The sequence below is a fragment of the Chiloscyllium plagiosum genome, unplaced genomic scaffold (genome assembly GCF_037043375.1).
Source record: "Chiloscyllium plagiosum isolate Xiang-an unplaced genomic scaffold, Cpla_swu_hap1 HiC_scaffold_52, whole genome shotgun sequence".
NCBI lineage: Eukaryota > Metazoa > Chordata > Chondrichthyes > Orectolobiformes > Hemiscylliidae > Chiloscyllium > Chiloscyllium plagiosum.
Window position 1 is genome coordinate 14,947,134 of NW_028270190.1, and position 16,823 is coordinate 14,963,956.

General features: G+C 42.8%; 1 protein-coding gene across 1 annotated transcript in view; it reads left to right on the forward strand.

Moving 5' to 3' along the window:
- The window catches only part of LOC148134807 (neuropeptides capa receptor-like), a 32,783-nt gene extending 16,150 nt beyond the window's left edge, over positions 1 to 16,633 (forward strand). Inside the window, exons 2-3 of the mRNA XM_087985390.1 lie at positions 13,876 to 14,030; positions 15,726 to 16,633. Coding sequence (XP_087841516.1) covers positions 13,876 to 14,030; positions 15,726 to 16,633 — 1,063 coding nt within the window. The remainder of the gene's footprint in view (positions 1 to 13,875; positions 14,031 to 15,725) is intronic.
- Positions 16,634 to 16,823: the final 190 nt, after the last annotated feature.

Consider the following 16,823-nt stretch of genomic DNA (forward strand, 5'->3'; position numbering starts at 1 on the left):
CCCTCAGTGAGATCTCGTGCAACTGCAGTCACTTTTTGTTTTAATGTTTTCAGTGATTCTCTTTGCCAAATGAGCCAATTTTAAGCCTCGACCTCTTCAAGTGGTCGTGCATTAGTCTGGAATGAATGGCCTCCTCCAGTCCGATTGTAACAGTCACATGAGGATAGACTTACTTCATTCAGTACCTGAGCAGCAATCTTAATGATGTCTCACCAAGATTCAAGGATCTGGTAACAGGGCACTTAATCTTAGGAGCAGCATTACACAAAGTCAGTGCGTGACAAATATCTCGTTATCATGCTTTATGGTCTCCAGAAAGATTCCTGCCAATCTTTTTCTTTTGCAGCTGGTCAGTTACTTTATCCATGTCTCCTTTTCTAAACAATGTGGATCATAATGCCGTAGTGTTCTGGCATTACTCCCATACGCAAGCAAGTAAGGTTTTAAAAAATGAAAGGTTTAGCGTTCATCCCTCAGCAACCTTCATACATTCCATCCAAACGTCGATGCAATGAAGGGGTTAGTTGAACTTGTTTGTTCGGTGAGTGTGATAAATGTCAGTTTCCATGGATTCATATTCCCCAGTGAAGCTTTCTATATTTTCATGATAAATGGGCTCCATTCAGTTTGTTTTTTCCCACAATACGAGTGGGAGCTCCAACACTAACAAGGATCAACAGCTCCAGTGAGGGAAAAAGAGAGATCAGAGTCTGACGAAATTGCATGGGAATATTCCAACAAAAGAACAAACCGCACAGCAACGGACTTGAATGTTCTAACAATGGGTCCGAATCTGAGAAACATCGATGCTAATGTTACAACAATGCACAGGAGTTTATCTTGGAATTTGTGGGTGTTTTCGACGTATTATGATCAATTGTCAATATCAACGCGGATCCTCGTTGCACTTTCCATTATTCAACATTTTTATTATCCAATCCTGGGTATCGTTGGTGTCCCTGGTAAGTATCATTGTCCCGTTATTATTTCTTTAAACCATGTATAATTATATGACTTTTTAAATGATTTGCTCTCTAGTTCTTGTGACTGAAATTGTGCCTGCTGAGGCTCTGAATCCAGATATTCACTCTCGAAGCCACTACTAACTGCATAAGCGTAATTTTCACTCTCTTCATCTTTCCTTCTGGCAGTGTCCCCCGTGAATCTAAATTTTGAACAACTCATTTTTCTCATGGAACCTTGATTTATTGCATCGTTCCCCTTGTCATTTAAATATTAGGAGCAAGGAGGTCACTCTCTTCTGTTCTGGTTACAAACTCAATTTTCTTCCTCTAATTCTATTCCATTCCAGGGTCATTATCAAAGGTTGAAACCAAAAGGTGATCCGTTCTCCTGACATCACAACCAACCCTTCCTAATTTTAACTACTGATATATCCAGAACTGTATTCACTGCCTGGTAACATCTGCTATTTGATCCTTGAGCTACAAAATGCAGTCTTAATGAAACTAATAATCTGCTACTGACTCTCCCAGCTTCCTACCTGCAGAAGTAAATCTGAGTCGATATTCCACAGCTCGTATCTGAACTCAGACCAAACTCCCATCGATTCATTATTCCTGTGCGCACTGATCTATATTGGTATTCCAGGATTGTACACTCGGCCCGAGACCTTAACTCAGATTTCTTTCCATAGATGGTGCCAGATGTGCTGAGCTTTCCTCGAAAATTGTGTTTTTGTTTCTGAGTTACAACATGTGCAGTTCTGTTAATTTCAGTCCTGTAACTGGGTCTGGCGATGCCTTTATTTTAATATTCTCAAGCACGTCATCACATCTGTCTATGAAACCTCCATCAGTCTCTCTTTCCAAACCTCTGGCAGTTCTACATACTAAAACTCGTTTCCTCCCAGTATCTTCTCTTTCAAACAACATCTATCAACATCGTTCAACACCTACCACCACCAACGTCCCCTCCACCCATACTCCCCGACAAACGCGCACAAACGTTCTCTCACTCTCTCTGAACCTGTACCTTTGTCCTCGTGCAATGGAGTTATAGTGGCCCCATAACTTTCTGCGAACCCCATTTCCTGTAAATCAGAGCATGAGCTCTTTATAGTCATGTGCAATCTTTCCACTTCCTCTTAATAACTTAATTTCTTGATGCCATCGCCAAATGTTGTTACATTACATTTGTTCCACTCATCAAGATCTTGGATGTTGATTGTAAATATTTGAGGACCCAACACTGATCACGATGTTAGGACGATGGCTTATGCCGTCAAACGTAGCAAGATTGATTTTCCCTGTATCTGCTTCCAGTTTGGTAACCATTCAGTATTCTGTGGCACATTTGTTGGGCTCTGTGTTACATGAACACTTAAGAACCAGAAGCATGCAACAACAATTCAGCCCTCCAGCTTGCTACACCAATAAAGGCGAACATGGCTGATGTCATGCCTGCTTCAGTTCCACTTTACTCCCTGCTCTAAATCACCCCTTAGTTGTTCAATGTCCCCGAATGCACTGCACTCTGTGGCAATGAATTGTACCAATTCGCAAATCATCTCTTTGTTTTAAAAAATCATCTACCCTTTATTCACAGGCTTTGATCTCTGCTTTCGATTGCTCCATACATGGAAACAGTCTCCTGACTTCTAGTTTGTCAATGCTCTTTACAACTTTATAATTTCTAAATTAGATCTTCTCCCGTTATTCGATACTGCAGAGAGTGCAGGCTTGAACTACTCAATCTCTCTTCACAATGCAGATTTGACTGAACATCTTGTGAACTGTTGCCAATGCAACTCAACCCTATACAAGTGAGCGATCAAAATACACGATGCTCCAGTTTTCGTTTCACAAATGTGTATTTGTGGCAGGAATACCTTACTGTTGTCCCGTATTCCTTTTATAATAAATGCAAGGATTCCAGTCGCCTTCTCTAATATCTGCAAGATCTACATACTTGTCTTCTGTGATTCATACACGAGGAAACCCAAAACTCTCATTGTTTGGCAGAACTGGTCCTCACCCTTACCCTTAGCAATTTCTCCTTCGAATCCTGCCACTTCCTCCAGACCAAAGGGGTAGCCATGGGAGCCCGTATGGGACCCAGCTATGCCTGTCTCTCTGTTGGCTGCTTAGAACAGTCCATCTTGCGTAATTACATCGGCACCACTGCCCACCTCTTTCTCCACTACATTGATGACTGCATGAGCACCACCTCGTGCTCCTATGAGGAGGTTGAGCAATTCATCAACTTCACCAACACATTACACCCTGACCTTAAATTTACCTGGGCGATCTCTGACACCTCTCTCCCCTTCCTGGACCTCTCCATCTCCATTAATGACGACCGACTTGACACTGACATTTTTTACAAACCCACGGACTCACACAGCTACCTGGATTTCACCTCATCCCACCCTACCTCCTGCAAAAATGTCATCACGTATTCCCAATTCATTCGCGTCAGCCGTATCTGCTCCCAGGAGGACCAGTTCCACCACACAACACACCAGATGGCCTCCTTCTTAAAAGACCGCAAATTCCCTTCCCACATGGTTAACAATGCCCTCCAACGCATCTCGTCCACATCCTGCACCTCCACCCTCAGAGCCCAGCCCTCAACCGTAACAAGGATAAACGCCTCTGGTGCTCACCTTCCACCCTACTAACCTTCGTATAAACCAAATCATCCGCCGACATTTCCAAAAAGACCCCACCACCAAAGATATATTTCCCTCACCACCCCTTTCTGCCTTCTGCAAAGACCGTTTCCTCCGTGACTATCTGGCCAGGTCCACGCCCCCCTACAACACACCCTCCCGTCCTGGCATCTTCCCCTGCCACCGCAGGAATTGCAATACCTTCGTCCACTCCTCCTCCCTCACCTCCATCCAAGGCCCCAAAGGAGCCTTCCACATCCATCAAAGCTTTACCTGAACATGCACCAATATCATTTATTGTATCTGTTGCTCCCGATGCGGTCTCCTCTATATTGGGGAGACTGGATGCCTCCTAGTATTGCGCTTTATGGAACATCTCTGGGACACCCGCACCAATCAACCACACCGCCCTGTGACCCAACATTTCAACTCCCCCTCCCACTCAGCCGAGGACATGGAGGTCCTGGGCCTCCTTCACCGCCTCTCCCTCACCACCCAACGCCTGGAGGAAGAACGCTTCATCTTCTGCCTCGGAACTCTTCAACACCAGGGAATCAATGTGGACTTCAACAGTTTCCTCATTTCCCCTTCCCCACCTCACCCCAGTCTCAAACTTCCAGCTCAGCACTGTCCCCTTGACTTGTCCTACCTGTCTATCTTCTTTTCCACCTATCCACTCCACCCTCCCCCTGACCTATCACCTTCATCCTCTCCCCAACTCACCTATTGTACTCTATGCTCCTTTCTCCACACACCACACTCCTCTCATTTATCTCTTCACCCTTCAGGCAATCAGCCTGTATTCCTGAGGAACGGCTTTTGCCCGAAACGTCGATTTTACTGCACCTCGGATGCTGTCTGAACTGCTGTGCTTTTCCAGCACCACTAATCCAGAACCGAAAACCCTCTCTAATGAAGCAGTCTGAAATTTCTCTCTATTTCGATAATCAGTTGACCTTCTATAACTCATTCCTGAAGAAGGGCTTATGCCCGAAACGTCGATTCTCCTGCTCCTTGGATGCTGCCTGAATTGCTGCGCCTTTCCAGCAACAGATTTTTCAGCTCTGATCGCCAGCATCTGTAGTCCTCGCTTTCTGCTCCTTCTATGACTCTGACAAACATGGATGATCTCATACTTATTCACGTTTATGTCGTCAAACAACTTTTGATACATATTAATTATATAATTATTTAAATTAATTAAAAATATATTAATTTCCATATGTCTTGTTTCTTCATTGTAACTTACCATGTCCCCAACTTCGGTCTCATCATAATTTGTCAAAATGATTTGCTATCCCGTCTCTAAGTCATTAATATAGACTGCAAACGGTTGGGGACTCCAAGACTGAAACCCTGTGGTGCCTTACTCGTTACATCTTCCACACAGTGAAGAAGGCTTTTGGTATGCCTTCCTCGATAGGTCAGAGTATTGGTCAAAGGAGTTGCGAGGTCATGGTGCGGCTGTACAGGACATTGTTTAGGCCACTTTTGAAATACTGCGTGCAATCCTGGTACCCATTCTATTGGAAAGAAGTTGTGGAACTTGAAAAGGTTCATAGAAGATTTACAATGATGTTGCCGGGGTTGGAGGGTTTGACGTACAGGGAGAGTTGAATGGGCTGATGCTGTTTTCCTTGGAGCATCAGAGGCTGAGGGGGTGACCTTATAGAGGTTTATAAAATCATGAGGGATATGGATAGGATAAATAGACAAGGCGTCTTCCCTGGGTTGGGGGAGTTCAGAACTAGAGGGCATAGGTTTAGGGTGAGATGAAAAAGATGTGGAAGAGGCCTAACGGGCAACCTTTCTCACGTAGAGGAATGTGTATGGAATGAGCTGCCAGAGGAGTTGGTGGAGGCTGGTACAATTGCAACATTTGAAAGGCATCTGGATGGGTCTATGACTAGGAAGGAATTGGAGGGATATGTTCCGGGTGCTGGCAGGTAGGACTAGCTGAGTTGGAATAGCTGGCCAGCATGGCCAAGTTGAACCGAACGGTTTATTTCTGTGCTAGACATCTCTATGACTCTATCACCCTGTGACATTTATGAAACCAATTATTCGTTCTGTCTGCATTTTGTTGTTTACCCAATTCTCGATCTAAGTATCTTCTAAATGTATTTAATATACATCATGGATTAACCTTACATGCATCACCTTGTCAAATGCCTTCTCGAAATCCAGATCCATAACATCAACAGGAACTTCACTTTCTGCCTTGCCTGTCAAATCTGTTGAAGAGCTCGAGCAAATGATTCAAACATGATTACCCCTCCGCAGAACCATGCTGTCTCTTAGGTTGCAGTTTGGCTTTGCAAATGTTGTGCTATTAATTAGCTTGCCTTCAGTCCCAGTCAGCTTCTCAATATTTTTTTTTCTTTATGGCCATGATTGTTCAAATGCTTCCTCCCTTTCTATAATTCTTATGTTCCCTTCAATTTCCTGTGTAATTGTCACAGTTTGTGCTCTGATTGATGTGTAGGGGCCTTGAGTGGCTGAATGATCTCCTTCTGTTCCTTTGTCCTCGTTGTATTTCAGTGTTACCACCTCCAGGACCTGACAGTCTCGCTCCTGTCCCTGAGTGAGGCCCAACATCTGGATGCCCTTCACCTCTTGTTGCAGAATAGGTTTTAAAGCGGATAGAATACTCCTGTTTATGTGCAATTGTTTGAAGGGGCTGAAAGATCTCTTTGAAAATTAACAATCTCCTCCCACATCCCGACAGTGGAATCGGAGGAGTTTCTGGTCTCTGCCTGTTTCCAACAACAGACATGTACCCTGTCTTTTTGCATAAAATGTCTACAGCGCAGCGGTTTCATAGCCATTTCTTGTTGTTTGCAACAGGACTGAATTTTCTCCTTTCGTTCCAGTATAACAATCGCCTGTCACTTCATGATCCCTCCAATTTGCTGTGGTAATGATTTAAAGAAGTTGAATAAACTGATCCCATTGCTGTGTGCCAGGATAATGTGCTGCATGGTTCACTCGGAGTCCAGTATTATTTGCTCCAGCAGCTGATTGGCCTCCTCCTGTAAATGTATATCAGACACCAGCAGCGAACAAACCTTCTCTTGTTCTGGCATAACATGTTCGAAAGGCTGAATGACCTGCTTTTGTTATCTGCAACAGGGCTGACAGACGAAACGCGCCTCCACTCTTATTGCCCTAAACAGGATCTAGAGACTGAACAGCCTCCTGTGCAACACACTCAAGAGGCTGATGAGCCACTTCTTGCTCCATGTCACAAGCTTGTGAAACTGAATGGCATCTCCTCTTTCCCTTGAACAGGCTTGAGGGGCTGAATCGCATGTCTCATTCCGATGTGACAGACCTGAATCGCTTAACAACCTCGGCCTGTTTCTGTACAACATACGAGAGAGGCCGAATGACCTCATCCTACTATTACCTTGCATCAGGCTCAAGAGACTGAGTAACCTGTTCCTGTCGAACAGACTCATGGAGCTGAATGGCCTCGTCCTCCGCCTATGCAACAAACTGGAGAGAGTGACAAGCCTGTTCCTCTTCCTGTGTAAAAGGTCTAAGATAGAATGAATGATTTACGTGTTTCATGGATAGAATGGCCACTTTTGTATCTCCTGTAACAGATTGATGGTGTGCTCATCAATATCTACTTAGTTAAATGCAGTGGTCCTCCCACCTCGTCGCTAAACACTTATTGAAATGCAGGGAAATTGGTTGATTAATTTGGTCTACCTTAATTGCAGAAATGACAAACGGAATTTCTTTATCCAAATCCACTGGATAATCTTGATAGCCTCCAAAGTGGTATTTAAAGTTTGATGCCATCATTCTAATGTTCTTTGCACTTCTGGATAGACCTGTGGTAGTGGCCTGTTTTATTCTTGAGCTATCCACAACTTCCTTGAATAGCTTTGATGTGAAATTTGAACCGTGACCTAATTGTACCTCTGTGGGTAGTTCATATCTAGTCAAAGAAATTGAGATACCATTGTGCAATCCTTTTAGCTGTGATATTGTGTAATGGAATGTCTTCTGGAAATCTAGCAGAGACAGCTATCCTGGTCAGCAAATACTGATTCCCACTTTTTGTTTTAGCAATGAAACACACAAACTATTAGAACACTTGTTAAAGCTTCCTGAAAGGCAGGAATTGATACTGAAAGTGTTGTTTTGATTTTCTCTGCTCAATACCCGACACCTATGATATGTCTGGCAAAATTCAAACGCATAAATATGCAGTTCAAGTCATCAGACATCTTTCTGTCTTTTGTCTCCAGCTTTCCTTATGCCCAGATGACCTTCAACTGGTAATTAATATGTTTCCTGCAACACATCCTTTCTATTATCGACAGTTTCTACGATACGACACGATTCATTTCTGCCCATTTGTTGTCCAGTTGAATGTGCAATGGTGTCCATTTCCTCATCAAGACGTCATTTCCAAGACAGTAAAATTCTGGATGTCAGGTTCCCCTTCTCTGTCTGCTTTTTGATGCATTTGCTTTAGTTTCTCATCGTTCTATTGGAAGGTAGTTGATTTCTTGGCACTAAGATTATCCATTTTTACCTCCACCTCATCTTTTTATTTTTTATCTCAACGGATTGATCAAATTAGTCTGCAATGAATACAATTTGGAAGTGCTTGGTTGGACTGCAGTGGACAAGGTCAGAAATCAAATGACACCAGGTTGCAGTTCGGCAAGTCTATTTGAAATTGCAAGCTTGTCATAATAAAGAGATTCAAGACGCAGGATTTAAAACCAAAAAATTAACAACTTTAAAACTAGTTATTGTTGTTGTATCCTTTCATGAGTTTCGTGGTAGCTGCTGATTAAAATGCAGAATTTAGATTTTTCCCGTGTCTTTGGCCTTCGATAACTAAAGGTTTTATTAATATACAAGGAGTGATATGTCAAGTCATACATTGCACTTCAGGTATGAGATATTTGGCTGTTGTTTGTTTATTCTTAGAATTCGCCTGCTGCTTCAGCCTTACTCTTTGCGACGTTGTTATTACAGTCAGGAGAATCCCTAGTATATACATCCTGCAATAACGCAATTTCTTGATTTTCTACGGGGTCTTCAACCACATTAGGCTGCATTCCGACGCATGGTCCAGCTTTATCATTACCAAGGGCAAGTTTTATTCCTGGATCCAAGCGTTTCCCCTCCCACCAATCCTTCACTTTTCATCGAACACTCCAACCTAACGTTTTTAATGGAACTCTTCTTGTCACACCATGAATTGCACATGTTAACACCTTTCCTTCTGGCGATTGGACTTCTGAATTACGTCTCCCCTCATCTATTAGCATCAAAGATTGGCTTGCATCCATATCGCCAAAAATTTCTTTACGTGCTCCTTCTAGCATATACTTGTAAACCTTACCCCTGCAAATAAATTGTTGAAGGAGTTCTGGCACTTTCTTTTCATCCAACCCCTGACCAGGCTATGTATTCTGTTGCAGACTTTTCGCTTCCCCTGTACTTTCCTTTAACATTTCAACAAAACTCATTGGCCTATCCTGCGTTCCACATCCGTCTGCACAGTACTTTATCGAACCACCAACAGTGTCTTCATATGGCCTACTTTCCTGCTATGAAAACACTGAGTATTTTTACTTTTCTTTTCAACTCATGGGTTTCCTTTTTACCCTATGGTAAACTATTTTCACTGTCTTCAGTGCGATCCCATTCTCCCTTACCACCTGAGGATTTGTCTTTGCCCGAACTTCTATCTCTCACAGATACACATTGGCATTGGAAGCTGTACATCAAATTATGAACAAAGTCATAATCATTCAGCGTTTCTGCTAATCTTTTCGCTTTCAATCTCTGCTCTTCCACTTGAATTCCGACACATTTAGGAGCTGCATCTGTGAACTCCTCTGAAGTAAGCATCGTTCTTAGAAAGTTATATGACAGTATTAAGTACAGGAGTTGGGAGGTCATGTTGCAGTTGTACAGGATATTGGTTAGGCCACTTTTGGAACATGCATGCATTTCTCGTCTCCTTCCTATCGGAAGAATGTTGTGCAACTAGAAAGTGTGCAGACAAGATTTACAAGGATGTTGCCAGGGTTGGAGGATTGAGCTATCGGGACAGGTTTAATAAGCTGGGGCTGTTTTCTTCTGGATCGTCGGAGGCTGAGGGGTGACATTACAAAGGTTTATGAAATCATGAGGGGCATGGATAGGATAAATAGGCAAAGTCTCTTCCTTGGGGTGGGGAAGTCCAGAACAAGAAGGCATTAGTTTAGGGTGCAACGTAAATATATGAAAGAGGCCTCAGGTGCAACTATTTCTCGCAGAGGATTGTATGTGTATGGAATGAGCTGCCAGAGGAAGTGATGGAGGCTGGTACAATTGCAGAATTTAAAAGTCATCTGGATGGGGATATAAATAGGAAGGAATTAGAGGGATATGGACTGGTTGCTGGCAGGTGGGACTAGATTGGGTTTGGATATCTGGTCGTCATGAAACATTTGGACCGAAGGGTCTGTTTGTGTGCCGTACGTCTCTATGATTCTATGACTCCATCTATGTTCAATGCTCTTGCCAAATTACCTTGAATAAAGTGATCAAAATTACTTTGTTTGATTCTTTCTGTTTCAGGTAATGTTTGACCAGAGTCCCTATCTTTGATTCCCGAAACGTTTCTGTACGTGTCCAATACTAGTTTATATGCGCTTAGGATAACATTTACAACTTCAATGTGTTCCGCAGATGTCTCGTCTGAAAGTAATGCGAATACAATACTGGTAAATTAATTTGAATAAACAACACGAAATGTCATCACCCACTTCACTTTTTTTAAGCCACTCTTTCAAAAGAATTGGAAAAAGCTGCTGTGACCTCATAACTTAGGCAACACATTTGGCTCTGATGAGTTTGCTTATAATCACCATCCTCCTCACTGTGCCTACTGGTTCCAGTAAACAGGCAGAGAATTTAAACAAGTATTTTACATTGTCCTCACAAGGGAAGACACTGAAAGTATTTCAATGACATAAACAACATGGGAGCAGGAGAAAAGTTCTCAGACTGTCTCTAACGAAATAAACAAGGTTTCTGATAAAACGTCAGCAGCAACTCATAAACTGTCCTAAAATAAGTGCTTGCGGAATCATAGAGTCATAGAGATGTACAGCACGGAAACAGACCCTTCGGTCCACATTTTTCATGCTGACCAGATATCACAACCCAATCTAGTCACATCTGCCAGCACCAGGCCCATATTCCTCCACATCCTTCTTATTCATACACCCAATCAGATGCCTTTTAAATGTTGCAATTGTCCAAGCCTCCACCACTTGCACTGGCAGCTCATTCCATATGCATATCACCCTCTGCGAGAAATAGTTGCACCTTCAGTGTCTTTCACATTTTTCCCCTCTCACCCTAAACCTTTGCCCTCTAGTTCTGGATTACAACCCACCCCCACCCCAGGGAAGAGACTTTGTCTATTTATTCTATCCACGCCGCTCATGATTTTATAAACCTCTGTAAGGTCAATCTGAGGCTCCGTGGCTCCAGGGAAAACAGCCCCATCCTATTCGACCTCTCCCTGTATCATAATCCTACAACTAGGCAACGAATTTTAAAATCTTTTTCTGAACTCTTTCAGATTTCACGACATCTTTCCGATAGGATGAGACCAGAATTGCACGCAATATTCCAAAACTGGCCGAAGCAATGTCCTGTACAGCCACAACGTGACCTTCCAGTTCATTTAATCAATATTCTGACCAATAAAGGAAAGCATACCAAGCGCCTTCTTCACTCTCCTATCTAACTGCGGCTCCACTTTCAACGAGCTATGGAACTGCACTCCAAGGTTTCTTTGTTCAGCAACACTCCCTAGGGCCTTAACACTAGTCCGGCTAAGATTTCCTTTACCAACATTCAGCACCTCGCATTTATCTAATCTAAACTCCATCTGTCACTTCTCAGCTCATCTGATCAAGATCCCGTTGTAATCTGGTGTAACATTATTCGCAGTCCAATTTTAGTGTCATCTGCAAACTTTCTAATGATACTTCCTTTCTATTAATAATGAAAAGTAGTGGACCCAGCTTCTCCATAATCGCTGGATTGCATGAGCGTTCCATCAAATAAGGAGAACCTCCAATGTGGCACCTGCACTCACATGTGAGAAAAACAGAAAAAATGAGACTATGCGCCATGCAGTCTGCCAATTATTGCGGGGAATCTGCTAGACTTATTAAGGGAGGAATTACAAGACACTTACTATAGCTGAACTCCACCAGAGGCCAACATGGTTTGGTTAAGCGGAAATTATGCTTTGTCTTGTAAAATCATGCAAAGGTTTGCTGAATTTCCCTGAGAATATTAAAAATAATAGGTTTGACAAAGAGTACCTGGTAGACAGTGAGTTTGATTTCCAGAAATTGTTTGTACGGTGAAGCGTCCGAGGTCGGCTGGTCATTGAGAGGAAGCCAGGGGGGTGAATTCCTGATGTTCTGTGTGTATAACGGAGCTCTAGATTCATTCAGAACAGCCATTATGTTATTCAATGTTTGATTAGGTTTTCAGCGCTGAATGACGATATGATGGCCTTTTATTTATTTCTGGTTTTGAAATGGCACAACTGGGCTCCTTGATCTTATGTGTTACGTTCTGAAAATTGACAATTTCCTGACGTGGAGATTTGTTTCAGGTATTATCCTGATGATTCTCTGAACTACATGCTCCAGGAGATGCCAGAAATGGCATTCTGCCGAACAATGTTCAACCACATTCTGTGGAACATTTGCTATCCCTGTGGGGCAACTGCGAACACGAGGGGAAGATGCAGAGAGTATGGTGGAAGTTGCTGCATCCTAATTTCCTGTGGAACAGGCATGAATGATTAAAGATCTACTCCAATTGAATGACTTCACTCTCTTCCTGTTTGAAGCTCTTGAAGGATTGAATCCTTTGCTTCTGTATAGGTGTAGTTCTGAATAGTACTGAACATTTCGAAACCATCAGTGAACAGCCACTTCTGACTTTGCTATGGAGTGAAGGCCATTAGTACTGCAGCTAGTGATAGCCCACAGTGCCTCATGGATACCCATTTTCCATTTACTCGGTCTTTGATAAGCATGCCCTATTTCGCCACATATAGTGCCACATGACAGAGTGGGTGGTCTATCCAGTATGAGGCTGAAACTTTTCCTCAGTCAGGAGTGTGTGCTGTGAAATGCTGTTCGAGACAGATCTATCTTCACAAGTAGTTGAGTGACAATATTTCCAACGAGTTGGTTCATTCATCCTTCCGCAGTCTGTGTATTTGGTGCCTCACCCTGATCAGTCAGTAATGGGCCCGTGGAGACACTGTTTGGCCATCGACATTGAAGTACCATATTAAGAGTGCATTCTGTGTCCTTGTCGTTCTCAATGCTTTCTCTGACTGGTTTTAAAAACCGAGGAGAAATGACTTATGGCTGATAAGTGATGTAGAGGGCAGGAGTTGTTTATAGTCTGTTCATTTTGCTAACCAGTTGGTTTCTGGTATCAATATTTCGGAAATTGCAGGGCAACCACTTTCCTGACTGTATACAAGGGCCCCACCACCAGTGGTGGATCCTGTTTGCTGATGGGACAGGATATATTTCGGAATGGTGATGGTGCCATGAAACTTTATCCAGTAGTTCAACTTGTGTGAGTATGACAATGTAAGACTTTTTTTGAGTCAGTCAAAATGGGGAATAAAGTTGACAATAGAACTGAGAGTAATTTCTTTCAAACGATTTAATGGAAGGCACTCCATGCGAATGTGTGTCGTATTTTCAAAAATATTGAGGAATTCGCAGCGTTCCTTACGTTATTCAGTCATAGAGACATGCATCACGAAAACAGATCCTTCGGTCTAACTTGCCCATGCCGAGAAGATATCCTAACCCAATCCAGTCCCACCTGCCAGCACCAAGACCTTTATCCCTCCAAATCCTTCCTCTTTATATACCCACCCAGATGCCTTTGAAATGTTGCAATTCTACCAGCCTCCACAACGCCCACTGGCAGCTCATTTCACAAACGTACATTTGCGTGTACAAGTTGCCCCTTAGGTCTCTTTTATATCTTTCCCTTATCACCCAAAACCTATGCCCTCTACTTCTGGACTCCACCACAGCAAGGAAGATACTTTGTCTATTTAAGTTAAATGGATATGCTTTCAAAACATTCGAGACACCTGGCTGCAGAATGATCAATTTTGTGTCCTGAATATCATGAACATTTTCATTTGGCAGGGTTGGACAACAGGGAAAAGGAGGGGTTGATCTCCGAATGATGGATATCATCTGTGGAATTGTGAAAGAGGATCTTATATCAAATTATCAATCTATTGCCTTGAAGCTTGTTTGCAAAGTACGGGTTGAGTCGAGTTTGGGGAGAGATGTCTCCTGTGAGATTAAATGGAACTGATTATTCTCCCCGCAATAATTGGCATTTGAACTCTCACAGCAAAAATCACGTTGGGTACCACAACTTTCTGCAGCACGTCATTGCCAGAAAAAAATCGTCACTCAACTGGAATTCAGTGAGCGCCAGAAATTTACCAGCATCCTTGCCACTGGTGCCAACTGTGAAAGCCCATAGTGCCCCTGAACAATTACAGTCCATGTGGAGCTATCTTGCATGGTCCATCATATTGACGTTGTAAGTGGCAGGCAGGGGAAATTGCTGCTTTCCTAAACTGGCGCTGTGGAATGGACTGAGAGATCCTCCTGCTTGGTAGGTACACAAGTAGGGACTTCCCCTGAGCTCAGGCACGGACATCTGACTCGATCGGGATATAAAACTACACGCAGGAGAATTTCGGTGGATAAACAATAAGTCAGGGGAATGGGATTTATTTAAAAATTGAGTAGCAGGACCGTCTTGATAGGTCGAATGGCCGAATTCTCTTTGTATACCGTATGGTCTTAGGAACCGTAACAGGCATTTAAGCAAGACTTTCAGGATGGTCAGCAAAACGTTATGCCGGTCAAGAAAAACAATATGGCGTCATTGAAAAGATGAACCTCCCATGGTTGAGAGTGCATCTAACCCCAACAACACACCTCATAAACTGGAGAGACTACACGTCGGGAACGTATGCGTTTTGAGGTGGGCATGTTCGATTTATTGCAGAGACGAGGAGTTTTAGTTTATTTTCTGTTCCAATGAGGAGTCTTTGGAACTCTATTGCCAAATGAGTGTTGGACGTAGAATTTATTGAGTACTTGAAGGCAAATGGATTCAGGAATAGAAACTAGTCAGTGGTTACCCAGGTTTGGCCGAGGTCAGATCACAATCAGATTAGCCGCAATTTATTGAATAGTCGACTTGGTTTGACGGACTGAAGGGCCAATTGATGCGCCTAAATGTTATGTTCCTGTAATAGTAATGAACCATCTCTGCTTCTTTTCATGTGGCATCTTTCGGAAGCTGGATCCTGTTTGGAACACCGGTAGGTGCGTTCTTTGGACTGGTGCAGAGTGGCTGGGAAGAAGGGCCCTTTTCTATTGATCTTTAGAATTCGATAACGTTCCACGATTGATATTCTATGGTCGAGTCTGCAAACGATATTTTGTGGAACATTTTATCATCGACATGCTCCAGAGCGTTCTGCAACTGGCACAATTTGTCAATCATCGCATGTCAGTTAAATGAACAACAGTAAAGATCCCAAGAGACACAGTTTTGTAGTGTCACGATAGAGGATTGACCACAATTTAGATTAAAACACCTAAACTTCTAAGCTCCATCTTTCTTCAATTAACTGGGAGATAGTCTTTCACGACGGCAATGTCTTCACACTCTGTATTAAGAACTGTTATGTTGTGACCTGTATCTGCAGGTGACCTGATGGTGTTGGAAGGTTATAGAAATCACCTGTCCTTATGGATCTGCATCTATATGTTTGGGGAGGGAGGGTTTCTGGCATTTTACATCGCATTGATGTAAGTCAGAACTTATGATTTATTACTTCAGTTTCAATTACTCCAATACATATCTGAATAGATCAATACGTTTGTATAGCTCACATTGTTCTCAACTAAACTGATAACTGACACACCAGGCTGATGTATAACTTGTTTGTTTTTCTTCCTCACAGTTAATATAGTGACGATCTTCATTCTGCTTTGCAAAGACTGTGGATTGTCTCAATGTGTCAGACGTTACCTGGGGGCCATGGCAGCAGCAGATCTACTGGTCATTATCCTCGACCTGATATTGAGGCAAATTCCAATTGTTTATTACGAACAATTTTATTTCCTGTTGTCCATCCCCATGTGTAATATCCACGCCGTCCTGCTTTATGCAGTCACTGACTGTTCTGTCTGGTTCACCGTCACTTTCACCTTTGATCGATTTGTGGCCATTTGTTGCAAGAAGTTCAAAAGTAAATATTGCAGTGAGAAAATAGCGATTATGGTTTTGGGAGCCGTGACTGTGCTGAGCTGTTTGAAGAACATTTTCTGGTATTTTATGCTCACAGCTCGGTATCGGCTGGCGAACATGCCCTGGTTTTGCGATGTAACAGACGCTGTTCGTTACTCCCGTGTCTGGGTCACAATCGAGTTCCTCCACCACATTCTAAACCCGGTTCTCCCATTTCTCCTGATTCTGCTCCTCAATGTTTTCATTGTCAGACACATTTTAGTGACCAGCAGAGCCCGCAGGAGACTCCGGGCTCACACCAATAGGGACGTTCAGTCTGACACAGAGATGCAAAATCGAAGAAAGTCCATTGTTTTACTTTTAGTGATCTCGGCAAATTTCTTCCTGTTATGGTCATTGTTAATGATTTATTTTATATGGTATCGGATGGACTGGATTGGAAATGTGTCTGTGTATTTGAATGAGTATGTGCGTGAATTGGGCTTCATACTGCAGCTCCTTAGTTGCTGCACAAACACCGCGATTTATGCCGTGACCCAGACTAAGTTCAGACAGCAGCTGAAGAATGTGCTGAAATATCCCTTTAACCAAATTCATCAATCAATCCAATTCACTCATTAATCAATCCATCCGGGAATTTCAGATTTCAATTCAATATTTCAGCAGAAAAGCAACCTGTCACTATGTCAACATATTGAACAGACTCCAGCCTTATCCCCTTGTGGGTCAGAAGGCCACATTTTAATATTTCTCTCAACTCAGGGGCCAATCAGAAAAAGCACCATCCCATCCCATTGACTATCAACAACTT